Below are 27,808 nucleotides of genomic sequence, written 5' to 3'. Positions count from 1 at the left end.
AATCCGACGCCTCTTAGCAAGTAGGGAATGAAGCACACTCGTTCCCCCTGGATGGATTGGGGAAATTCTCACCCTGAGCCCCGCCGTTGAAGGAAGTCAATCCTGCTCGAACGGGGACTAGATCCGCGGGGGGAAGAAATCCCTGTGTTTGCAGCTTCACTAGCTGACCATGGGATACGGAACATCTCTCCCAATCGCCTTTTTCGGAGCCGTGGGGATGGGAGGAAGAACTGGGAGCGCTAGCCATGTTGGAGTGGTTCCTCCTAGCAAGTTCTACGGATTTTCCGTGTGGTGTGGAATGGATCTGAGATCCAATCTCTTTAAATAGACACTTTTCTTACATGGCCGGGGTGTTATGTGCAAAAAATACCCTGACCTCTCGTATTCGCTCGACACGTAGAAGCCGAAGCCATGGATGCACAGAAGCCGATGGGTGCGACATTAAATGGAAGGCTGAATACAGCTCTTTGAAGTCATCCGAGAAGGAACCTGCCTTGCAATGCCGAAGACAATCTGCGTGACGGACACATCGTCATTAAAAGCCTGGTTCGGGGGCTACTGAGAGAGTCCTGGATTAAGGGGTCCTCAGACGTCCGGCCTGTTGGACGTGGGCCGGACTGATGGGCTGTGAAGATACAAGACCGAAGACTCTCACCCGTGTCCGGATGGGACTCTCCTTGGCATGGATGGCAAGCTTGGCGTTCGGATATGAAGATTCCTTTCTCTGTAACCGACTTTGTACAACCCTAGTCCCCTCCAGTGTCTATATAAATCGGAGGGTTTAGTCCCTAGAGATAATCATATTCATACAGGCTAGACTTCTAGGGTTTTAGCCATTACGATCTCGTGGTAGATCAACTCTTGTAATACTCATATTCATCAAGATCAATCAAGCAGGAAGTAGGGTATTACCTATATAGAGAGGGCCCGAACCTGGGTAAACATCGTGTCCCCTGTCTCCTGATACGTCTCCAACGTATCTATAATTTTTGATTGTTCCATGCTATTATATATATTCTGTTTTGGATATTTAATGGGATTATTTATACACTTTTATATTATTTTTGGGACTAACCTATTAACCGGAGGTCCAGCCCAAATTGTTGTTTTCTTGCCTATTTCAGTGTTTCGAAGAAAAGGAATATCAAACGGAGTCCAAACGGAATGAAACCTTTGAGAGAGTTATTTTTGGAACGGAAGCAATCCAGGAGACTTGGAGTAGACGTCAGGGAAGCTTCGAGGTGGCCACGAGGCAGGGAGGCGCGCCTGCCCCCCTGGGTGCCCCCCCCCTCGTCGGCCCCTCGTGGCTCCCTTGACCGACTTCTTTCGCCTATATATGTCCATATACCCTGAAAACCTTCGGGGACATAATAGATCGGGAGTTCCGCCGCCGCAAGCCTCTGTAGCCACCAAAAACCAATCGGGACCATGTTCCGGCACCCTGCCGGAGGGCGGATCCATCACCGGTGACCATCTTCATCATCCCGGCGATCTCCATGAGGAGGAGGGAGTAGTTCACCCTCGGGGCTGAGGGTATGTACCAGTAGCTATGTGTTTGATCTCTCTCTCTCTCTCGTGTTCTTGAGGTGGTACGATCTTGATGTATCGCGAGCTTTGCTATTATAGTTGGATCTTATGATGTTTCTCCCCCTCTACTCTCTTGTAATGGATTAAGTTTTCCCTTTGAAGTTATCTTATCGGATTGAGTCTTTAAGGATTTGAGAACACTTGATGTATGTCTTGCATGTGCTTATCTGTGGTGACAATGGGATATTCACGTGATCAACTTGATGTATGTTTTGGTGATCAACTTGCGGGTTCCGTTTGTGAACTTATGCATAGGGGTTGGCACACGTTTTCGTCTTGACTCTCCGATAGAAACTTTGGGGCACTCTTTGAAGTACTTTGTGTTGGTTCGAATAGATGAATCTGAGATTGTGTGATGCATATCGTATAATCATACCCATGGATACTTGAGGTGACATTGGAGTATCTAGGTTACATTAGGGTTTTAGTTGATTTATGTCTTAAGGTGTTATTCTAGTATGAACTCTATGATAGATCGAACGGAAAGAATAGCTTCTTGTTATTTTACTACGGACTCATGAATAGATCGATCAGAAAGGATAACTTTGAGGTGGTTTCGTACCCTACAATAATCTCTTTGTTTGTTCTCCGCTATTAGTGAATTTTGATGAATCTATGAGTAGTATCGGAGGGTATGAACCATAGAGAAGTTGGAATACAGTAGATATTACACCAATATGAATTAATAATGAGTTCATTACAGTACCTTAAGTGGTGATTTATTTTCTTATACTAACGGAGCTTACGAGTTTTCTGTTAAGTTTTGTGTTGTGAAGTTTTCAAGTTTTGGGTAAAGATTCGATGGACTATGAAATAAGGAGTGGCAAGAGCCTAAGCTTGGGGACGCCCAAGGCACCCCAAGGTAATGTTCAAGGATAACCAAGAGCCTAAGCTTGGGGATGCCCCGGATGGCATCCCCTCTTTCGTCTTCGTTCATCGGTAACTTTACTTGGAGCTATATTTTTATTCACCACATGATATGTGTTTTGCTTGGAGCGTCATTTTATCTTCTTTTGTTTTGCTTGCTTTTTGAATAAAATACCAAGATCTGAAATTCTTAAATGTTAGAGAGTCTTCACATAGTTGCATAATTATTCGACTACTCATTGATCTTCACTTATATCTTTCGGAGTAGTTTGTCATTTGCTCTAGTGCTTCACTTATATCCTTTTAGAGCACGGCGGTGGTTTTATTTTGAAGAAATAGATGAACTCTCGTGCTTCACTTATATTATTTTGAGAGTCTTTAGAACAGCATGGTAATCTGCTTGGGTAATAAAATTTAGTCCTAATATGATGGGCATCCAAGATGGGTATAATAAAAAATTTCATATAAAGTGCATTGAATACTATGTGAAGTTTCATTCCTTATGATTGTTTTGAGATATGAAGATGGTGATATTAGAGTCATGCTAGTGAGTAGTTGTGAATTTGAGAAATACTTGTTCTAAAGTTTGTGATTCCCGTAGCATGCATGTATGGTGAACCGTTATGTGATGAAGTCGGAGCATGATTTATTTATTGATTGTCTTCCTTATGAGTGGCGGTCGGGGACGAGCGATGGTCTTTTCCTACCAATCTATCCCCCTAGGAGCATGCGCGTAGTACTTTGTTTTGATAACTAACAGATTTTTGCAATAAGTATATGAGTTCTTTATGACTAATGTTGAGTCCATGGATTATACGCACTCTCATCCTTCCACAATTGCTAGCCTCTCTAATACCGCGCACCTTTCGCCGGTATCATATACCCACCATATACCTTCCTCAAAACAGCCACCATACCTACCTATTATGGCATTTCCATAGCCATTTCGAGATATATTGCCATGCAACTTACCACCGTTCCATTTATTATGACACGTTTCATCATTGTCATATTGCTTTGCATGATCATGTAGTTGACATCGTATTTGTGGCAAAGCCACCGTTCATAATTCTCTCATACATGTCACTCATGAGTGATTGCACATCCCGGTACACCGCCGGAGGCATTCACATAGAGTCATATTTTGTTCTAAGTATCGAGTTGTAATTCTTGAGTTGTAAGTAAATAAAAGTGTGATGATCATCATTATTAGAGCATTGTCCCAGTGAGGAAAGGATGATGGAGACTATGATTCCCCCACAAGTCGGGATGAGACTTCGGACGAAAATAAATAAATAAATAAAAGAGGCGAAAGAAGCCCAAATAAAAAAAAGAGGCCATAAAAAAAGAGAAGGCCCAAAAAAGAGAGAAAAAGAGAGAAGGGGCAATGCTACTATCCTTTTACCACACTTGTGCTTCAAAGTAGCACGATGATCTTCATGATAGAGAGTCTCCTATGTTGTCACTTTCATATACTAGTGGGAATCTTTCATTATACAACTTGGCTTGTATATTCCAATGATGGGCTTCCTCAAAATGCCCTAGGTCTTCGTGAGCAAGCGAGTTGGATGCACACCCGCTTAGTTTCTTTTTGAGCTTTCATACACTTATAGCTCTAGTGCATCCCTTGCATGGCAATCCCTACTCACTCACATTGATATATATTGTTGGGCATCTCCATAGCCCATTGATACGCCTAGTTGATGTGAGACTATCTTCTCCTTTTTTGTCTTCTCCACAACCACCATTCTATTCCACCTATAGTGCTATGTCCATGGCTCGCGCTCATGTATTGCGTGAAGATTGAAAAAGTTTGAGAACATCAAAAGTATGAAACAATTGCTTGGCTTGTCATCGGGGTTGTGCATGATTTAAATATTTTGTGTGATGAAGATAGAGCATAGCCAGACTATATGATTTTGTAGGGATAGCTTGCTTTGGCCATGTTATTTTGAGAAGACATGATTGCTTTGTTAGTATGCTTGAAGTATTATTGTTTTCATGTCAATATTAAACTTTTGTCTTGAATCTTATGGATCCGAGTATTCTTTCCACAATGGAGAAGATTACATTGATAAATATGTTAGGTAGCATTCCACATCAAAAATTCTGTTTTTATCATTTACCTACTCGAGGACAAGCAGGAATTAAGCTTGGGGATGCTTGATACGTCTCCAGCGTATCTATAATTTTTTATTGTTCCATGCTATTATATATTCTGTTTTGGATGTTTAATGGGCTTATTTATACACTTTTATATTATTTTTGGGACTAACCTATTAACCGGAGGCCCAGCCCAAATTGTTGTTTTCTTGCCTATTTCAGTGTTTAGAATAAAAGGAATATCAAACGCAGTCCAAACGGAATGAAACCTTCGGGAGAGTTATTTTTGGAACGGAAGCAATCCATGAGACTTGGAGTTGACGTTAGGGAAGCTTCGAGGTGGCCACGAGGCAGGGAGGCGCGCCTGCCCCCTGGGCGCACCCCCACCCTCGTGGGCCCCTCGTGGCTTCCCTGACCGACTTCTTTCGCTTATATATGTCCATATACCCTGAGAACCTTCGGGAACATAATAGATTGGGAGTTCCGCCGCCGCAAGCCTCTGTAGCCACCAAAAACCAATCGGGACCCTGTTCTGGCACCCTGCCGGAGGGCAGATCCATCACCGGTGGCCATCTTCATCATCCCGGCGATCTCCATGAGGAGGAGGGAGTAGTTCACCCTCGGGGCTGAGGGTATGTACCAGTAGCTATGTGCTTGATCTCTCTCTCTCTCTCTCTCTCTCGTGTTCTTGCGGTGGTACGATCTTGATGTATCGCGAGCTTTGCTATTATAGTTGGATCTTATGATTTTTCTCCCCCTCTACTCTCTTGTAATGGATTGAGTTTTCCCTTTGAAGTTATCTTATCGGATTGAGTCTTTAAGGATTTGAGAACACTTGATGTATGTCTTGCATGTGCTTATCTATGGTGACAATGGGATATTCACGTGATCCACTTGATGTATGTTTTGGTGATCAACTTGCGGGTTCCGTTTGTGAACTTATGCATAGGGGTTGGCACACGTTTTCGTCTTGACTCTCCGATAGAAACTTTGGGGCACTCTTTGAAGTACTTTGTGTTGGTTTGAATAGATGAATCTGAGATTGTGTGATGCATATCGTATAATCATACCCATGGATACTTGAGGTGACATTGGAGTATCTGGGTGACATTAGGGTTTTGTTTGATTTGTGTCTTAAGGTGTTATTCTAGTACGAACTCTATGATAGATCGAACGGAAAGAATAACTTCTTTTTATTTTACTACGGACTCTTGAATAGATCGATCAGAAAGGATAACTTTGAGGTGGTTTCGTACCCTACAATAATCTCTTCGTTTGTTCTCCGCTATTAGTGACTTTGGAGTGACTCTTTGTTGCATGCTGAGGGATAGTTTTATGATCCAATTATATTATTGTTAAGAGAACTTGCACTAGTGAAAGTATGAACCCTAGGCCTTGTTTCCTATCATTGCAATACCGTTTACGCTCACTTTTATTACTTGTTACCTTGCTGTTTTTTATATTTTCAGATTACAAAAACCTAAATCTACCATCCATATTGCACTTGTATCACCATCTCTTCGCCGAACTAGTGCACCTATATAATTTACCATTGTATTGGGTGTGTTGGGGACACAAGAGACTCTTTGTTATTTGGTTGCAGGGTTGTTTGAGAGAGACCATCTTCAACCTATGCCTCCCACGGATTGATAAACCTTAGGTCATCCACTTGAGGGAAATTTGCTACTGTCCTACAAACCTCTGCACTTGGAGGCCCAACAACGTCTACAAGAAGGTTGCGTAGTAGACATCAAGCAGTTTCTGGCGCCGTTGCTGGGGAGGTGAGTGCTTGAAGGTATATCTTTAGATCTTGCAATCAAATCTTCTAGTTTCTTGTTTTATCACTAGTTTAGTCGATAAAAGAAAATTACAACAAAAAATGGAATTGACTTTGCACTACAAGAAATATGTCAACTTGCGACCATCACTATTGGTCGCTAAAAGGTCATCGTTTTTCATTTGCGACCTTTTCGTGACAAAAAACAGAAGGCCAAAGAAATTCACGACCTTCTTTGTGATATGTAAAAGGTTGTCGGTTCTTTGACCAAACTTTTGGTCAGTAGCAGCCTCCGCAGGCCACGTAGGATCCAGCGTGGCAAGCTGACGTGGATAAGAATCGACCGATCCAATTCGGTGTTTATATGGGCCGAGCCCATTAATTCGGCCCATTTAGTATATTTATTTCTGTTAATTTTTGTCCGCTACATGGGCCAAGCCCAACTGGTCAGCCTATCAATTTTTATGCATGTTTGGCCTTTCAAGAATATATGTACAATTTTGTGCAGCCCATTTCTGGTTTACATTCAGCCTTTTTATACATTCAAATAATAATTTAATCCTGGAGTTGGTCCAGTACTCTTTTCAGCCCATTCACATATTCATACATATGATCCACCTTTTCGACAAATTTTGCAAATAATTTCATATTTCAGCACTAAATATGTTTACATCACAGGCCATAAAACCCTACAAAATAGTATCACTTGTTCTATACAAAACTATCAAATAATACATACAACAAATCATAATACAGAAAATTTAGTTCAACAAAAATAGATTTTCTTCCTCTTCCATCTTCTAGAACACACAACACCTGTGAAAATAAAGATGCCACAACAAAAATGGAAGGATCAGCCACTAAAAGCATATTGAATACAAGGGAAACAATCAAACTAAAGAAATGAAAGGCACGCACTGTGAAAATTTTGACAGCACGAATATTTTTTATATTACCATAACAAACAGAAATTTAATCTGATTGCACAAGACAAATGGCATTATCACACACCCAGACGAGCGAAGCATTAACTTGTGAGGATCAGACAAACAAAGCATTCACGCTGATGATTAACTTATAAGCCCAGCCACCCTCAATCCTCAATACAACACTAAGTTTTACTACTCCTGGCAACCTAATACACTAAAGTCCAGAGGCACCTCAATGCATTACTGTCACAGTGGGGATGAAAGGTGCTTGTTAATTAAACAGGCACCTCAATTTTAGCACAACTAGGAGAAGGCGTCCAAGCACAAAACAGACGCAGCCATTCCCTCCTTGCTGCAAGGCTCGGTTCAAAACAGAGTCTTCAAGTAAGGAATGGGAGAAGTAAGCAGTAGTACTCGTCAATGTGAAAATCAGATATTTTTTTTGGGTTGATGATAAACTCTGGCACTAAACTGAAAATTAAACTTGAACTGAACATTGTATACGGTACGTTTGGTAGTGCTTCACTTCCTGATTTAATTAGCATCTGCTGTAGTATTATTAAAACTTTCCTAAATTATACAGTAAGCACTTGTTAATCTAAGAAATACTGTACAGATTTTGAGCGTTTATAAACACTGGCACTGATCTCGAAATGTACACTTAAACTGAACACTGTTAACTTTACTTTTAGGCATTCAGTACCATTTCGTCCCCAGCTCAGGCCAAACATCAAACATGCAGCATGCAAACCGATAAAAGCACACGTAGAGAAAACGCAGTTCAGCATGTTCTGAATATCTTCACCAAGCTCAGTTTCCGACAGTACTTAGAGTTTATTGGTTGCAGAGTCATCTGTGCGTAGACCTCGTCATTGTCCTTGTCAGCCTGTGCAAAACAAGCAGCATTCATCAAGATTAAATGGTTAATGCTTAAGGCCACTAACCCCTACACCTGAACCTGAAGATGAACCAAGTACACCTACATGCATGGTGATGCTGTGGACTTGACACAGCAGCTGCGACGGCAGGCTCGGGTAGGGTAGTTCGGGGTGCGGGAGTTGGGTGTCTTCTTGGTGGTCGCCGCGACCTGCAAGATCAAAAAACCTCAGCAATCCATGTATGAAATTAAGTGATCTAAATCAGATACATATACAGGTCTGATGGGTTTTCTTGTAGATTGAACCCTCAGAACACATAATAGGAAAGACAGAACATGTATCGTGAATGATAGCATGCAATACATATGGTCAATCATGGGGTTCTACAAAACATTAAGATAAGAAAGAAGTTCTTCCCTGGACTGGTTAGTTTTAGAAGCTCTAGCGCAAAATCGACTCCAGGAAAGATCGACAATCCAATTCATAGATATAGAGAAAAGTAATACTTAAAAACGGGAAAATTTCTAAACAGCAAGCTAGCTGCACGTTATACAGCGTCAGCTTATTTCACTGCTCCATGGATGGAGCTTACAATACACTAACCACTTAGACGCACTAATGCAGATTAAAGGGATATGCATGTTTTGTGCCTGTTGGTTTAGGTAGATCTATTATGGATACCAATGTTTATCTCCTTAGGCCTTAGGCATTCCATCAAACTGGTATGCTACAACGAACTGAATAATTTAAGGAATCACCTAGTAATGGCAAGAATATACAATTGTACAAATGCAGTGCAAAAAGACTAACTACGCAACAGTAACTTCCTAGAGCAGGCAATGTAAAAAAAGATGTGAATCTCAAATCTATAGCAGCTGCAGTGGTTCAATATAGTTTATGAAATATAATTTAAAGGAGAGCAGACTGCCTTTATATGATTTTGGTTACTACCAATTGTCAGTACGATTGCATTAGTGCGTCAAGACGCTGAACGATTTATGCTGTCGTGCCAACAATTTATGCTACAAGCCAACAATATATAAGCCCGTGCCAGTGCTGCTGCTCTGCTCCTTATGCTGCCACCAGAGCTCCCCCGATGGCCTGGAAGAAGAATACTGTTAACTGAATATTGTTACACTGAGTATTGATCCTAGTGTTAACTGAATATTGATCCCTAATGTTGACTGGATCTGCATCTAAACTGAATACTGATCCTAGAAATTGCTTGCACATAATCCTTGGAGATTTATACTGGATTAATACATTTGTTCAGTATAGTGGAGTCCTTAAACAAGCAATGATATTTTATCAGTGTTGAACAAGCAACTCCAGTATAAATTTGAACAAGCAATGGTATTTGTCAATGCTGGAGATACAGTCAAAACTGTAATCACAAAGAACGATTGAGTGAATTGGAGATACAGTCAAACATTTGTTCTTGAACAAGCAATGATACTTCTGTAATTCAGTAACAAAGCTTACAATTTCATTAAGAATTCAACAGGAGGAAATTTCAGTAAGGAATTGACAGGGCAAATTTCAGTAACAACTAGCATAAGTGTACAATAAAGTAGTGTATGCTTCAGTGTGCCATTCTACTGCATTGCTTAGTAGTGCATGGTTCTCCGGCGACTCAAGTGCAGAAGTGGGTAGGATATTCTACACCTGAAGCATACAACCTCAACAAGCATAGCACACAGTAGCAGAATTAGACAGTCCGATCCTGATGAAACAACCAATTATTGCTGCTTGATCCAGTTCGGAATTCGACAGATCATTTCACCCAAACCTCCTAGCCTCAAACTAAAGTGGATCAAAACAATTACCTTCCCACGTGGATGGCACGCAGCTATGCAGCGTATAACAATCAAAAGTAAACTCAAATAGAACTCACCAACTCGATCCGGTTGAGAATTTTGGGGTCATTTCATCCCAAACCTCTCAGCTTCACACAACTAACCAATGTCCCGGGAAGGAATCACCAGAAATTTTACCACATACAGTACAAGCACAATGAAGTAGCATACCGAATAGCAGAGCAGGTAGCGGGGGAGGAGAGGGGGGCGGAGGAGTGGCCGCTTGCCTTGGCTACGTAGTCCATCTCCGCAAACTTGAAGGCGATGCCGAGGTAGCAGAAGAGGACGGAGACGTTGGAGCAGGCGCGCGAGAAGTCCCCCGCCGCCATCGCGGTCTGCTGCTGCTGCTTGGCGACGGCCGCAAGCTGCTCGAACAACGCGCCGATCCGCCGCAGCGGCTTGTCCGCCTTGTTGGACCCCATCGGCATCGGTGGTGCTTAGCGCCGCCGCGGTGGTGCCCACAGCGTCGAGGATCTCGCGGTTTCTCAGGGACTGGCTCGCCGCCGCCAACGCCACAGCCACGCGGTCGACGGGCGCCACGCGGAAGCGGTTGCGGATCTGGGCCCTGACGGCGCGGACCCCCTCCGCCAACGGCACCCCGCCGCCGGCCGCCATGGAGGGGTTGGCCATCGAGGAGGAAGGGGTCTCAGGCTAGAGTTTGGTCTGGAAGTGGGGAGTGTCGCTCGAATCGGCGTGGAGGAGGCCGGGATTGGGGGAGGTTTGCGGCGGCGGCTGGGTTGGAAGCGGTTGCGGATCGATCCAGAGAGGAGGAGTCATGGGTTGGGGGTGATCGATCCAGAGAGGAGGAGGAGGAGTCGTGGAGTCATGGGTTGGAGGGGATCGATCCATATGGATCTCGCCGGACAGAGGGCGCCGGAGGTGGCGGCGGCCAGGGAGGAGTGGAGCGCTAGGGTTCGAGAGAGAGAGAGAGGAGGGCACGAGGGGTTGGGTGGGGTTCACGAGAGAGAGGGGCGGTGGTTGGGTGCGTGGGAGGAGTGCGCGTTGTGGGTTGGGCGACGTGGCTGAGACAGGTGGGCCGTTGGATCCAGGAGCATCCGACGGTGATTAGGCACGATCCGCGTGAGATGCTTCTGGACTAATTAGAACGCAGTATACAAGTACCACATTTTGACCATCTAATTTGATCGTAATCGACTAAAAGTAAGGTGCTAAATCATATTCGCTATTTCATGACATGAAAAATAAAAATAAAAATAGAATACCTTCTCAGGTGTCATCAAATTTGACCTTAGTTTTCAGGAATAATGACAAATCGAAATAAGACAAATATCTTTTAAAATAGTTAGGAGAAATGAGTTTTTTTAAATCATTTTCCATTTTTCAAGTGTTCAAAATGAGTTTTTTGTAAAGGACCTACCATATATTTGTTGTAAAATTGTACCAAATCAATTTTCTAAAATACTAGGCCATATATAATGCACAATTGACCAAATGGTTGAGTGTCCAAAGCTTTTATCCACCTCTCGTGAAAAAGACAAATATCCGCCGATTTAGTTGGAAGCGGGTCAAATTTGAACTGCAGCTACCTCATAGTTTGCTCATGATTTTTTTTCCAAAAATCATTTCTAGGTACATAAGTATATATTTAATCGGAGAAACACCAAAAAATTTCCAAGATTCAACCACTAGCGGAACGGGCATGCCCGCTGTTTTGACCGCATTTTGAAACGCGCATGAAAAATTCAAAAAAAAACAAAAATTAGAAAACCTTCGCATTGTGTCATTATATGTGACCAAGTTATCAGGAAAAATAATAAACTTGTAGTACTGTAATTATTTTTAAAAAGTGTTCTCAGAAACGAGCTATCATGTGTGGAGACCAATGGCTTTCAAGCCAAATGATCAATCTTATGGCCATATTTATGGCATAGATTGTTCAAATGATCTCATATTGTGCACGAGGGTGGATATTGGGATGGCAAAGAATGTTTCCTAAGGAAGTTTTCATTTTCTTTGGACCAAAAAATCATTATATATTTTTCTAGTGCCCAAAATGAGTTTTTTTTGTGAAGGACCTACCATATATTTGTTGCAAAATTGGACCAAATCATTTTTATAAAATAATAGGCCATATTTAATGCACAATTGATCAAATGACTGGGTGTCAAAAGATTTGATCCACCTCTCGTGAAAAAAGACAAATTTCCGCCGATTCAGAAGGAAGCGGGTCAAATTTGAACTGCAGCTGCCTCATAGTTTGCTCTTTATTTTTTCCAAAAATCATATATAGGTATATAAGTATCTATTTAATCGGAGAAACATCAAAAGTTTTCCAAGATTCAACCACTAGATACGAACGGTCAAGCCCGCCGTTTTGACCGCATTTTGAAACAGGCATAAAAAATTCAAAAAAAATATCAGAAAATTGGAAAACCTTCGCATTGTGTCAGTATATGTGATTAAGTTGCTAGGAAAAATAATAAACTTGTAATACGGCAATTATTTTTAAAAAAAGTGTTCTCAGAAATGAGCTATCATGCATGAAGATTTATGGCTTTCAAGCCAAATGATCAATCTTATGGCCACATTCATGGCATAGTTTGTTCAAATGATCTCATATTGTGCACAAGGGTGCATCTTGGAATTCCAAACAATGTTGCCTAAGGGAGTTTTCATTTTCTTTGCACGGAAAATTCATTTTCCATTTTCTGAGTGCCCGAAATGATTTTTTTTGTGAAGGACCTACCATATATTTGTTGCAAAATTGGACCAAATCAATTTTCTAAAATACTAAGCCATATTTAATGCACAATTGACCAAATGGTTGGGTGTCAAAAGCTTTGATCCACCTCTAGTGAAAAAAGATAAATTTTCGCCAATTCAGTAGGAAGCGGGTCAAATTTGAACTGTAGCTGCCTCACAGTTTGCTATTTATTTTTTCCAAAAATCATTTCTAGATACATAAGTATCTATTTAATCAGAGAAACATCAAAAGTTTTCCAAGATTCAACCACTAGCTAGGAACGGCCAAGCCCGTCGTTTTGACCGCATTTTGAAACGGGCATAAAAAATTCAAAAAAAAAATTGGAAAACCTTCGCATTGTGTCATTATATGTGACCATGTTTCCAGGAAAAATAATAAACTTGTAATACGGCAATTATTTTTAAAAAGTGTTCTCAGAATGAGCTATCATGCGTGAAGATACATGGCTTACAAGCCAAATGATTAATCTTATGGCCACATTCATGGCATAGTTTGTTCAAATGATCTCATATTGTGCACAAGGGTGCATCCTGGAATTCCAAACAATGTTGCCTAAGGGAGTTTTCATTTTCTTTGCACGAAAAATTCATTTTCCATTCTCCGAGTGCCCAGAATGAGTTTTTTTTGTGTGAAGGACCTACATATATTTTTTTGCAAAATTGGACCAAATCAATTTTCTAAAATACAAGGCCATATTGAATGCACAATTGACAAAATGGTTGGGTGTCAAAAGTTTTGATCCACCTCTGGTGAAAAAGACAAATTCCCGCTGATTCAGTAGGAAGCGGGGCAAATTTGAACCGCAGCTACCTCATAGTTACTTTTTATTTTTTCCAAAAATTATTTCTAGGTACATAAGTATATATTTATTCAGAGAAACACCAAAAAATTCCAAGATTCAACCACTAGCTAGGAACGGTCATGCCCGAGGTTTTGACCGCATTTTGAAACGGGCATAAAAAATTCAAAAAAAATCAAAAAATTGGAAAACCTTCACATTGCGTCATTACATGTGACCAAGTTGCGAGGAAAAATAATAAACTTGTAATATGACAATTCTTTTGAAAAAGTGTTCTCAGAAATGAGCTATCATGTGTCAAGATTCATGGCTTTCAAGCCAAATGATCAATCTTATGGCACATTCATGGCATAGTTTGTTCAAATGACCTCATATCATGCACAAGGGTGCATTTTGGAATGGCAAACAATGTTGCCTCAGGGAGTTTTCATTTTCTTTGGACGAAAAATCAATTTTCCATTTTCCGAGTGCCCAAAATGAGTTTTTTTGTGAAGGACCTACCATATATTTGTTGCAAAATTGGACCAAATCAATTTTATAAAATACTAGGCCATATTTAATGCACAAATGACGAAATGGTTGGGTGTCAAAAGTTTTGATCCGTCTCTGGTGAAAAAGACAAATTCTCGCTGATTTAGTAGGAAGCGGGTCAAATTTGAACTGCAGCTGCCACATAGTTTGCTCTGTATTTTTTCCAAAAATCATTTCTAGGTGCATAAGTATATATTTAATCAGAGAAACACCAAATTTTTTCCAGGATTCAACCACTAGCTAGGAACGGTCATTCCCGCCATTTTGACCGCATTTTGAAACGGGCATAAAAAATCAAAAAAAACAAAAAATTGGAAAACCTTCGCATTGTGTCATTACATGTGACCAAGTTATCAGGAAAAAATAATAAACTCGTAATACGACAATTATTTTGAAAAAATGTTCTCAGAAATGAGCTATCATGTGTCAGGATTCATGGCTTTCAAGCCAAATGATCAATCTTATGGCCACATTAATGGCATAGTTTGTTCAAATGACCTCATATCACACACAAGGGTGCATTGGAATGGCAAACAATGTTACCTAAGGGAGTTTTCATTTTCTTTGGACGGAAAATCAATTTTCCATTTTTCCAGTGCCCAAAATGAGTTTTTTTGTGAAGGGCCTACCATATATTTGTTGCAAAATTGGACCAAATCAATTTTATAAAATACTAGCCCATATTTAATGCACAGTTGACAAAATGGTTTGGTGTCAAAAGTTTTGATCCAGCTCTGGTGAAAAAGACAAATTCCCGCCGATTCAGGTGGAAGCGGGTCAAATTTGAACTGCAGCTGCCTCATAGTTTGCTTTGTATTTTTTCCAAAAATCATTTATAGGTACATAAGTATATATTTAATCAGAGAAACACCAAAAAAATTCCAGGATTCAACCACTAGCTAGGAACGATCACTCCCGTCGTTTTGACTGCATTTTGAAACGTGCATAAAAAAATCAACAAAAATTAAAAAATTGGAAAACCTTCACATTGTGTCATTACATGTGACCAAGTTACCAGGAAAAATAATAAACTTGTAATACGACAATTTTTTTTTGAAAAAGTGTTCTCATAAATGAGCTATCATGTGTGAAGATTCATGGCTTTCAAGCCAAATGATCAATTTATGGCCACATTCATGGCATAGTTTGTTCAAATGATGTCATATGGTTCACAAGGGTGCACCTTGGAATGGCAAACAATGTTGCCTAAGGGATTTTTCATTTTCTCTGGACAAAAAATCAATTTTCCATTTTTCGAGTGCCCAACATGAGTTTTTTTGTGAAGGACCTACCATATATTTGTTGCAAAATTGGACCAAATCAATTTTCTAAAATACTAGGCCATATTTAATGCACAATTGACAAAATGGTTGGGTGTCAAAAGTTTTGATCCACCTCTGGTGAAAAAGACAAATTCCTCCCGATTCAGTAGGAAGCCGGTCAAATTTGAATTGCAGCTACCTTATAGTTTGCTCTTTATTTTTTCCAAAAATCATTTCTAGATACATAAGTATATATTTAATCAGAAATACATGGTTCTGTGGCGATACGTCGAGGTTCGGACGGTGGCCGAGGGCCCCAACTCAAGAGCGCGTAAACTCGCATGACCGCTGCGTGGTCACCGCGTGACCGCGTGACCTTGCGTTCTGAACGGCATAGGCATGTCTAGTGGGTTGGGAACTGATACGTCTCCAACGTATCTATAATTTTTTATTGTTCCATGCTATATTATGTTCTGTTTTGGACATTATTGGGCTTTATCATACACTTTTATATTATTTTTGGGACTAACCTATTAACCCGAGGTCCAGCCCAGAATTGCTGTTTTTTGCCTATTTCAGAGTTTCACACAAAAAGAATATCAAACGGAGTCCAAACGGAATGAAACCTTCGGGAACGTGATTTTCGGAACGAACGTGATCCAGAGGACTTGGACCCTACGTCAAGACATCAACCAGGAGGGCACGAGGTAGGGGGGCACGCCTACCCCCCCAGGGCGCGCCCTCCACCCTCGTGGGCCCCCTGTTGCTCCATCGATGTACTCCTTCCTCCTATATATACCTACGTACCCCCAAACTACTAGATACGGAGCCAAAAACCTAATTCCACCGTCGCAACCTTTTGTACCCGTGAGATCCCATCTTGGGGCCTGTTCCGGAGCTCCGCCGGAGGGGGCATCGATCACGGAGGGCTTCTACATCAACACCATAGCCTCTTCGATGATGTGTGAGTAGTTTACCTCAGACCTTCGGGTGCATAGTTATTAGCTAGATGGCTTCTTCTCTCTTTTTGGATCTCAATACAATGTTCTCCCCCTCTCTCGTGGAGATCTATTCGATGTAATCTTCTTTTGCGGTGTGTTTGTTGAGACCGATGAATTGTGGGTTTATGATCAAGTTTATCTATGAACAATATTTGAATCTTCTCTGAATTCTTTTATGTATGATTGGTTATCTTTGCAAGTCTCTTCGAATTATCAGTTTGGTTTGGCCTACTAGATTGATCTTTCTTGCAATGGGAGAAATGCTTAGCTTTGGGTTCAATCTTGCGGTGTCCTTTCCAAGTGGCAGTAGGGGCAGCAAGGCACGTATTGTATTGTTGCCATTGAGGATAACAAGGTGGGGTTTATATCATATTGCATGAGTTATGCCTCTACATCATGTCATCTTGCTTAAGGCGTTACTCTGTTCTTATGAACTTAATACTCTAGATGAATACTGGATAGCGGTCGATGTGTGGAGTAATAGTAGTAGATGCAGGCAGGAGTCGGTCTACTTGTCTCGGACGTGATGCCTATATGCATGATCATACCTAGATATTCTCATAACTATGCTCAATTCTATCAATTGCTCAACAGTAATTTGTTCACCCACCGTAATACTTATGCTCTTGAGAGAAGCCACTAGTGAAACCTATGGCCCCCGGGTCTATTTTCAATCATATTAATCTCCCATTAACAAGCTATTTCTGATGCCGTTTTTATTTTACTTTCTTATCATAAAAATACCAAAAATATTATCTTATCATATCTATCAGATCTCACTCTCGTAAGTGACCGTGTAGGGATTGACAACCCCTTATCGCGTTGGTTGCGAGGATTTATTTGTTTGTGTAGGTGCGAGGGACTTGTGCGTGGCCTCCTACTGGATTGATACCTTGGTTCTCAAAAACTGAGGGAAATACTTACGCTACTTTGCTGCATCACCCTTTCCTCTTCAAGGGAAAACCAACGCAGTGCTCAAGAGGTAGGAAGAAGGATTTTTGGCGCCGTTGCCGGGGAGGCCTACACCAAGTCAAGTCAAGATTTGATTCCCGACAACGAGCCATTTCTGGCGCCGTTGCCGGGGAGTCTACGCAAAAGTCAACATACCAAGTACCCATCACAAACCCTTATCTCCCGCATTACATTATTTGCCATTTGCCTCTCGTTTTCCTCTCCCCCACTTCACCCTTGCCGTTTTGTTCACCCTCTCTTTTCCGTTTGCCTCTTTTCCGTTTGCTTGTCGTTATGGCTAGTCCTCTATCTTCTCCGTTGTCTCCTGAGAATGAAGTTCTAAATTTTAAGCAAAGGGAGGGAGAAAATCTAAAAGACGCTTGGTATAGAATTTGCAATGCTCAAAATAGATCTACCAGGAAGCAATGTACTTCCGTGCTTCTCTGCAATTTTTATGTAGGCGCTACTCCTTGGTACAGATATATCCTTGATACCATTACCGGAGGGAATTTCTTGGGTAGCCATACTTTTGATTCTTATAATGCTATGATAGATTTTTTTGGCTCACCACCTCTTTTGGTTAATTGAACTATGTTAACTTTGGAGCATGTAATGCAAAGACTTGAAATTATTGAAAATAAAGTTGCTACCGTAGAGTTAATTGAAAATTTGGATAAAAAGATCCACAACCAAATTACCCAATATGGATCTAAAGTGGGAGTCACTTTGAAAAATATTAAGGAGAAGGAACCCATAGTTAATGAAAGAATAAATTAAGATTCCACTAGAATCGATAAACTTGAGGGTATCATTACCAACTTGGGAACCGCTTTTTCTTCCGTAAAGAATACTTCAAGTCCTCCAACTAAAATTGCCAAGCTTATGTATGTTCCTAAAAACAAGGGTGAATCCTCTAGTAAGGAAACTGCGGATCTCAAATCTATAAGTATTCATCCCAATCTTTTTGCTATCATTAAGGAACCATTTGCTACAAATGAATTTTTCGATTTTGTGCCTAGGAGTTTGATAATTAATAAAAATAAAGAAACTCCTAAGGGTGATAGATGTCTTATTAAAGAGTTGCCTACCGAAGATGGCAATACCTAGATCTATCCTTGCTTTTATGCCTAGCTAGGGGCGTTAAACGATAGCGCTTGTTGGGAGGCAACCCAATTTTATTTTTAGTTTTTTTTTGCTTTTTGCTTATGTTTAGGAATAAATCTTTGATCCAGCCTCTGGTTAGATGTGTTTTTATGTTTTAATTAGTGTTTGTGCCAAGCTAAACCTATAGGATCTTCTTGGATGATAGTTATTTGATCTTGCTGTAAATTCTAGAAACTTTCTGTTCACTAAAATAATTGTTAAATATCACCAGAACGTGATAAAATATTGATTCCAATTGCTGCTGATCAATAAACAAATTTTCTAGGTCGTCCTATTTTGGCTGAATTTTTGGAGTTCCAGAAGTTTGCGTTAGTTACAGATTACTACAGACTGTTCTGTTTTTGACAGATTCTGTTTTTCGTGTGTTGTTTGCTTATTTTGATGAATCTATGGCTAGTAAAATAGTTTATAAACCATAAATAAGTTGGAATACAGTAGGTTTAACACCAATATAAATAAAGAATGAGTTCATTACAGTACCTTGAAGTGGTCTTTTGTTTTCTTTCGCTAACGGAGCTCACGAGATTTTCTGTTGAGTTTTGTGTTGTGAAGTTTTCAAGTTTTGGGTAAAAGATTTGATGGATTATGGAACAAGGAGTGGAAAGAGCCTAAGCTTGGGGATGCCCATGGCACCCCAAGATAATCTAAGGACACCTAAAAGCCAGAGCTTGGGGATGCCCCGGAAGGCATCCCCTCTTTCGTCTACTTCCATCGGTAACTTTACTTGGAGCTATATTTTTATTCACCACATGATATGTGTTTTGCTTGGAGCGTCTTGTATAATTTGAGTCTTTGCTTTTTAGTTTACCACAATCATCTTTGTTGTACACACCTTTTGAGAGAGACACACATGATTCGGAAATTATTAGAATACTCTATGTGCTTCACTTATATCTTTTGAGTTATATAGTTTTTGCTCTAGTACTTCACTTATATCTTTTAGAGCACGGTGGTGGATTTGTTTTATAGAAACTATTATTCTCTCATGCTTCACTTAGATTATTTTGAGAGTCTTAAACAACATGGTAATTTGCTTAAATAATACTAATATGTTAGGTATTCAAGACTAGTAAAAACTTTCTTATGAGTGTGCTGAATACTAAGAGAAGTTTGATGCTTGATGATTGCTTTGAGACATGGAGGTAGTGATATCAAAGTTGTGCTAGTTGAGTAGTTGTGAATTTGAGAAATACTTGTGTTGAAGTTTGCAAGTCCCGTAGCATGCACGTATGGTAAATGTTATGTAACAAATTTGAAACATGAAGTGTTCTTTGATTGTCCTCCTTATGAGTGGCGGTCGGGGACGAGCGATGGTCTTTTCCTACCAATCTATCCCCCTAGGAGCATGCGCGTAGTGCTTGGTTTTTGATGACTTGTAGATTTTTGCAATAAGTATGTGAGTTATTTATGACTAATGTTGAGTCCATGGATTATACGCACTCTCACCTTTCCATCATTGCTAGCCTCTTCGGTACCGTGCATTGCCCTTTCTCACATTGAGAGTTGGTGCAAACTTCGCCGGTGCATCCAAACCCCGTGATATGATACGCTCTTTCACACATAAACCTCCTTATATCTTCCTCAAAACAGCCACCATACCTACCTATTATGGCATTTCCATAGCCATTCCGAGATATATTGCCATGCAACTTTCCACCGTTCCGTTTATCATGACACGTTCATCATTCTCATATTGCTTTGCATGATCATGTAGTTGACATAGTATTTGTGGCAAAGCCACCATTCATAATTCTTTCATACATGTCACTCTTGGTTCATTGCATATCCCGGTACACTGCCGGATGCATTCATATAGAGTAATACTTTGTTCTAGTATCGAGTTGTAATCATTGAGTTGTAAATAAATAGAAGTGTGATGATCGTCATTTTATAGAGCATTGTCCCAAGTGAGGAATAAAAAAGTAAAAAAAGAGAAAGGCCATAAAAAAAGGAAGGCCCAAAAAAATGAGAGAAAAAGAGAGAAGGGACAATGTTACTATCCTTTTACCACACTTGTGCTTCAAAGTACCACCATAATCTTCATGATAGAGAGTCTCTTGTTTTGTCACTTTCATATACTAGTGGGAATTTTTCATTATAGAACTTGGCTTGTATATTCCAACAATGGGCTTCCTCAAATGCCCTAGGTCTTCGTGAGCAAGCAAGTTGGATGCACACCCACTTAGTTTCTTTTGTTGAGCTTTCATATATTTACAGCTCTAGTGCATTCGTTGCATGGCAATCCCTACTCCTTGCATTAACATCAATCGATGGGCATCTCCATAGCTCATTGATTAGCCTCGTTGATGTGAGACTTTCTCCCTTTTTGTCTTCTCCACATAACCCCCATCATTATATTCTATTCCACCCATAGTGCTATATCCATGGCTCACGCTCATGTATTGCGTGAAGGTTGAAAAAAGTTAGAGATTACTAAAGTATGAAACAATTGCTTGGCTTGTCATCGGGGTTGTGCATGATGAGAGCATTCTTGTGTGACGAAAATGGAGCATGACTAAACTATATGATTTTGTAGGGATGAACTTTCTTTGGCCATGTTATTTTGAGAAGACATAATTGCTTAGTTAGTATGCTTGAAGTATTATTATTTTTATGTCAATATTGAACTTTTATCTTGAATCTTTCGGATCTGAATATTCATACCACAATTAAGAAGAATTACATTGAAATTATGCCAAGTAGCATTCCACATCAAAAATTCTGTTTTTATCATTTACCTACTCGAGGACGAGCAGGAATTAAGCTTGGGGATGCTTGATACGTCTCCAACGTATCTATAATTTTTGATTGTTCCATGCTATATTATATTCTGTTTTGGACATTATTGGCTTTGTCATACACTTTTATATTATTTTTGGGACTAACCTATTAACCGGAGGCCCAACCCAGAATTGCTGTTTTTTGCCTATTTCTGAGTTTCGCAGAAAAAGAATATCAAACGGAGTCCAAACGGAATGAAACCTTCGGGAACGTGATGTTCGGAACGAACGTGATCCAGAGGACTTGGACCCAACGTCAAGACATCAACCAGGAGGGCACGAGGTAGGGGGCGCGCCTACCCCCCAGGGCGCGCCCTCCACCCTCGTGGGCCCCCTGTTGCTCCACCGACGTACTCCTTCCTCCTATATATACCTACGTACCCCCAAACTACTAGATACGGAGCCAAAAACCTAATTCCGCCGTCGCAACCTTCTGTACCCGTGAGATCCCATCTTGGGGCCTGTTTCGGAGCTCCGCCGGAGGGGGCATCGATCATGGAGGGCTTCTACATCAACACCATAGCCTCTCCGATGATGTGTGAGTAGTTTACCTCGGACCTTCGGGTCCATAGTTATTAGCTAGATGGCTTCTTCTCTCTTTTTGGATCTCAATACAATGTTCTCCCCCTCTCTCGTGGAGATCTAGTTGATGTAATCTTCTTTTGTGGTGTGTTTGTTGAGACCGATGAATTGTGGGTTTATGATCAAGTTTATCTATGAACAATATTTGAATCTTCTCTGAATTCTTTTATGTATGATTGGTTATCTTTGCAAGTCTCTTCGAATTATCAGTTTGGTTTGGCCTACTAGATTGATCTTTCTTGCAATGGGAGAAGTGCTTAGCTTTGGGTTCAATCTTGCGGTGTCCTTTCCCAGTGACAGTAGGGGCAGCAAGGCACGTATTGTATTGTTGCCATCGAGGATAACAAGGTGGGGTTTATATCATATTGCATGAGTTATCCCTCTACATCATGTCATCTTGCTTAAGGCGTTACTCTGTTCTTATGAACTTAATACTCTAGATGCATGCTGGATAGCGGTCGATGTGTGGAGTAATAGTAGTAGATGCAGGCAGGAGTCGGTCTACTTGTCTCGGACGTGATGCCTATATGCATGATCATACCTAGATATTCTCATAACTATGCTCAATTCTATCAATTGCTCAACAGTAATTTGTTCACCCACCATAATACTTATGCTCTTGAGAGAAGCCACTAGTGAAACCTATGGCCCCCGGGTCTATTTTCAATCATATTAATCTCCCATCAACAAGCTATTTCTGACGCCGTTTTTATTTTACTTTATTTACTTTGCATCTTTATCATAAAAATACCAAAAATATTATCTTATCATATCTATCAGATCTCACTCTCGTAAGTGACCGTGTAGATATTGACAACCCCTTATCGCGTTGGTTGCGAGGACTTATTTGTTTGTGTAGGTGCGAGGGACTCGTGCATGGCCTCCTACTGTATTGATACCTTGGTTCTCAAAAACTGAGGGAAATACTTACGCTACTTTGCTGCATCACCCTTTCCTCTTCAAGGGAAAACCAACGCAGTGCTCAGGAGGTAGCAGGAACTCCCCAGGTAGGTGCTAGGAAGAAAATGACAACAGAAGAACGTAACGAGGAGACCGAACTATGCTCAAACATGAATTAGCAACCAAGTGTTTGATTAGCGCTACGGGAAATGCACATGGCCAATGGGCATGAGTTTTGGCAGAGGATGATCATCTACTAAGAAGACTGTCTTCACAAATTTTCAACTCAAATGGAGTAGCCTAGGTGGCATTTGCTTTGCAACGTACCGCACTGGACAGAAATATGAATGTTGAAGCTAGACTCAAATGAATGCATGGATTGATCTGAAATTCGGAGGAGGATGATAATTTGGGCATATGAAGGCACTTTAAAATTTTCATACCATTTGGATAAATAAAAATGGTATTTCCTTCACAGTGCTCTCCACTGAACAGAAACTTGGGAAAAATGCTGAGGGAAATTGGTTAGAATAAATGAGCTAAAATTTGGGGGAGGGAGTTCTATGGGAAGGGTCATGTCGTGGTAAATTTTCAGCAATTATAAATTAACATAAAATATAGTTGCTTCACAAACTGAAAATATCACCAGAAACAAAGATTGGATGCCGAGCTCACATGTATTGTTAGATGGGTCTCACATTTTGTGGAGAGCTATGATTTGGGAATATAGAAGATGTGGCAAAAATTCAGCTCATTAGGATATTCCTAGCTAGTACTTCCTTCACAACAGTTCGAGCTGAACAAAAACTTTGGAAATTTGCCGAGGAAGATTTACAAGGTAAATGGAGTTGAATATTGTCATGAGGCAATGATTTGGATAGTAAAGAATGCCCAATTTTTTTGGGAATTTTGGGAATGACAGAAATATAGGTTGCTTCACAACCTAGGGCAAAACTTGACACATGACATGACACATAGGCAAAACTGATGAGGTGTTGCCTAGTCATAGCAATCCACTATAATTTACAAGGTTACGACCATCTATATTGGTCGTGATCAGCTAGAAATAAGGCAGCAGACCAGTGTTGTCTGCTTCATGACCATTTCGTGTAAGGAAACTGCGACCTTTCTGACCAAAATGGACGTTATAGTTTAGGGTTTTGAGCCCCCCGAACAGCTTTCGACCAATTGGTCTCAAATGGTTGTAGATTTATGACCAATTCTTTCAGGGTCACTGACAGAAGGTCACAAGTTGACATATTTCTTGCAGTGTTGCCTCATACGATTCATCTTTTTAATATCTTTCGTGAGTATGATGGAAAGGAAAATTGTGCCAAAGTGTTAGAAGAAGAATGCATTAAAATGTTTGGCACTAAATCTTTGAATGATGAGCATGATTGCAATGTTGTTAGTATGAACTCTTTGAATATCCATAGTACTAATGATGATTGCACTAGTCATGATAAAAATGTCTCTTATAAGCATGCCAACTTTTGTGGAATTCATAGAGCTTGCAAGTACACACCAAATAGGGAAGATAGATTCTGCAAGAGGCATAAGTATTTGGAAACTAAATGGTTGCAAGAAAGGCTAGGTGATTGTGCTGAAAGATTCAATATTTATCGCCATCCTTGTGAACTTTGCAATGAACATGGCCATTTAAAGCTCCAATGCTATTTGTTTCACGATCAAATCGTGTCCAAAAATTGTGATAACTTGATTACCCTTGAGCATCATAAAGAGCTTAGTCTTCTTTTGGGGTATGAAGAAATGAAACGTATATCTAAGGGTATTCCAAAATTTAATCTTGATAGATTTCTTGATTTTGATCTAGAAGAAATTTTTATGTATTGTGCGGTGAATTGCATTGAAAATCCTTATATTGCCAATTACATAAAGAAAAGAAAGCAAATAGAAGATGAAGAGAATACTAATGAAAGGAAGAGACTTCCCAACATTCTCCTATTATTTCTTATGATGAATCAGGTAACGAGGAGGAGCCTTCTATTCAACCAATCTCACTAATAAGGAGCTCCAAAAAGAGGATTAAACCCACACATGATGTGAAGAAGAAAAAGAAAAGACAGAGAAGCAAAGGTAACAAGGTATCCCTCCCAAATGATGTTGCTCCTATTACTCATTGTGATGATGATAATTGCTATACTATTGGTGCTATCCATACCATTAATGATGAGAGTGATTATGGTTATGATATGAAAAGGCCCAAGCTTGGGGATGCTATGTTTGATGAGAATGACAAGTTTGAGAATATATTTGCTGAAATTAATGCTTGTCCCAAGCTTGGGGATGCTATGTTTAATGAAGATGATATTTTTAGCCTCCCAAGTTTTGATGAGCAAATTTACTATGATGATAGCATGCCTCCTACTTATGATGATTATATTGATGAAAGTGGGTTTGGAAGAGTGTCAACTTTAGAAAGTAATGATCCCACTATTTTGGAGGATGTTGAATCTTATTGTGATAATTATAAAAGTGGCTTTGGAGAGGTCATGACTTTATTTAGTAATGATTCCACTATCTTGGAAGAGGTTTCAATCGATTATGATGAGAACAAAGTTGCTACTTATGATGATTATTGTGATGATACTTATGCTGTAAAAAGTAGTGATGATTATATTTATAAAACTTGTCATGATTATGATTACCCTTTTTCTGAACATTACCCTTTTAATGTAGAAACAATTTATAGTATTCGAGTTTCTTATGATACTCCCACTATTCCGAATGAGAAGAATTTTGCTTATGTTGAGAGTAGTAAATTGTCTATGCTTGTAGATCATGAAAAGAATGCTTTAGGTGCTGGTTATATTGTTGAATTCATTCATGATGCTACTAAAAATTATTATGAGGGAGGAATATATGCTTGTAAGAGCAATAATATCAAGTTTCCTCTCTATGTGCTTAAAGTTTTGAAGTTATGCTTCTTTTGCCTTCCTATGCTAGTTGATTATTGTTCCCATAAGTTGTTTGCTCACAAAATCCCCATCCATAGGAAGTGGGTTAGACTTAAATGTGCTTGCCATGTGTTTCATGATGCTCTCTTTATGTTTCAATTCTTATCTTTTATACGAGCATCATTGAAATCATCATGCCTAGCTAGAAAGGCATTAAAGAAAAGTGCTTGTTGGGAGACAACCCAATATTTACCCCTACTGTTTTTGTGTGTTCACATGATTAAGCTACTGTAGTAATCATGTTTTATAGCTTTTTTTCAATAAATTTCCAAGTAGAACCTTTGGGAAGACTTGGGTGGAAGTTAATGTGATCTTGCTGTAAAAAATAGAAACTTTGCGCTCACGAGTTTAGCTGTCATTTTTTACAGAAGAGTGCTTTTAAGTTGATTCTTTTTGCAGAAGATTAATAGACAAATTCCTCAGGTCCACCAATTTATTTCAGAATTTTGGAGTTCCAGAAGTATACGTTTGATACATATTACTACAGACTGTTCTGTTTTTTGACAGATTCTGTTTTCTATGTGATGTTTGCTTATTTTGATGAATCTATGAGTAGTATCGGAGGGTATGAACCATAGAGAAGTTGGAATACAGTAGATATTACACCAATATGAATTAATAATGAGTTCATTACAGTACCTTAAGTGGTGATTTATTTTCTTATACTAACGGAGCTTACGAGTTTTCTGTTAAGTTTTGTGTTGTGAAGTTTTCAAGTTTTGGGTAAAGATTCGATGGACTATGGAATAAGGAGTGGCAAGAGCCTAAGCTTGGGGATGCCCAAGGCACCCCAAGGTAATATTCAAGGATAACCAAGAGCCTAAGCTTGGGGATGCCCCGGATGGCATCCCCTCTTTCGTCTTCGTTCATCGGTAACTTTACTTGGAGCTATATTTTTATTCACCACATGATATGTGTTTTGCTTGGAGCGTCATTTTATCTTCTTTTGTTTTGCTTGCTTTTTGAATAAAATACCAAGATCTGAAATTCTTAAATGTTAGAGAGTCTTCACATAGTTGCATATTTATTCGACTACTCATTGATCTTCACTTATATCTTTCGGAGTAGTTTGTCATTTGCTCTAGTGCTTCACTTATATCCTTTTAGAGCACGGCGGTGGTTTTATTTTGAAGAAATAGATGAACTCTCGTGCTTCACTTATATTATTTTGAGAGTCTTTAGAACAGCATGGTAATCTGCTTGGGTAATAAAATTTAGTCCTAATATGATGGGCATCCAAGATGGGTATAATAAAAACTTTCATATAAAGTGCATTGAATACTATGTGAAGTTTGATTCCTTATGATTGTTTTGAGATATGAAGATGGTGATATTAGAGTCATGCTAGTGAGTAGTTGTGAATTTGAGAAATACTTGTTCTAAAGTTTGTGATTCCCGTAGCATGCACGTATGGTGAACAGTTATGTGATGAAGTCGGAGCATGATTTATTTATTGATTGTCTTCCTTGTGAGTGGCGGTCGGGGACGAGCGATGGTCTTTTCCTACCAATCTATCCCCCTAGGAGCATGCGCGTAGTACTTTGTTTCGATAACTAACAGATTTTTGCAATAAGTATATGAGTTCTTTATGACTAATGTTGAGTCCATGGATTATACGCACTCTCATCCTTCCACCATTGCTAGCCTCTCTAATACCGCGCACCTTTCGTCGGTATCATATACCCACCATATACCTTCCTCAAAACAGCCACCATACCTACCTATTATGGCATTTCCATAGCCATTCCGAGATATATTGCCATGCAACTTACCACCGTTCCATTTATTATGACACGTTTCATCATTGTCATATTGCTTTGCATGATCATGTAGTTGACATCGTATTCGTGGCAAAGCCACCGTTCATAATTCTCTCATACATGTCACTCATGAGTGATTGCACATCCCGGTACACCACCGGAGGCATTCACATAGAGTCATATTTTGTTCTAAGTATCGAGTTGTAATTCTTGAGTTGTAAGTAAATAAAAGTGTGATGATCATCATTATTAGAGCATTGTTCCAGTGAGGAAAGGATGATGGAGACTATGATTCCCCCACAAGTCGGGATGAGACTCCGGACGAAAATAAATAAATAAAAGAGGCCAAAGAAGCCCAAATAAAAAAAAGAGGCCATA

At 39.9% G+C, this 27,808-nt stretch overlaps 1 protein-coding gene across 4 annotated transcripts; it reads right to left on the bottom strand.

Moving 5' to 3' along the window:
- Window positions 1-6,953: 6,953 nt before the first annotated feature.
- Window positions 6,954-10,972, bottom strand: LOC123052559 (auxin response factor 5). Of its 4 annotated transcripts, none has more exons than XR_006424773.1 (4): window positions 9,093-10,972; window positions 8,247-8,350; window positions 8,091-8,149; window positions 6,954-7,150 (listed from the first exon to the last, which is right to left on the bottom strand). XR_006424773.1 is itself a non-coding variant. In XM_044475803.1 (4 exons), the coding sequence occupies exons 1-4, from the start codon at window positions 10,625-10,627 to the stop codon at window positions 7,135-7,137; spliced, it is 582 nt and encodes a 193-aa protein (XP_044331738.1). In that variant the 5' UTR covers window positions 10,628-10,972; the 3' UTR covers window positions 6,954-7,134. The 4 variants fall into 4 exon arrangements, 1 of the variants encoding a protein (XP_044331738.1); XR_006424771.1 differs by having other exon boundaries at window positions 7,967-8,149; window positions 10,225-10,972; XM_044475803.1 differs by having other exon boundaries at window positions 10,225-10,972.
- Between the last annotated feature and the right edge of the window lie 16,836 nt (window positions 10,973-27,808).

This window comes from Triticum aestivum, chromosome 2D (assembly GCF_018294505.1).
Source record: "Triticum aestivum cultivar Chinese Spring chromosome 2D, IWGSC CS RefSeq v2.1, whole genome shotgun sequence".
NCBI classification, from domain to species: domain Eukaryota; kingdom Viridiplantae; phylum Streptophyta; class Magnoliopsida; order Poales; family Poaceae; genus Triticum; species Triticum aestivum.
This window is presented reverse-complemented; position numbering and strand designations above follow the sequence as displayed.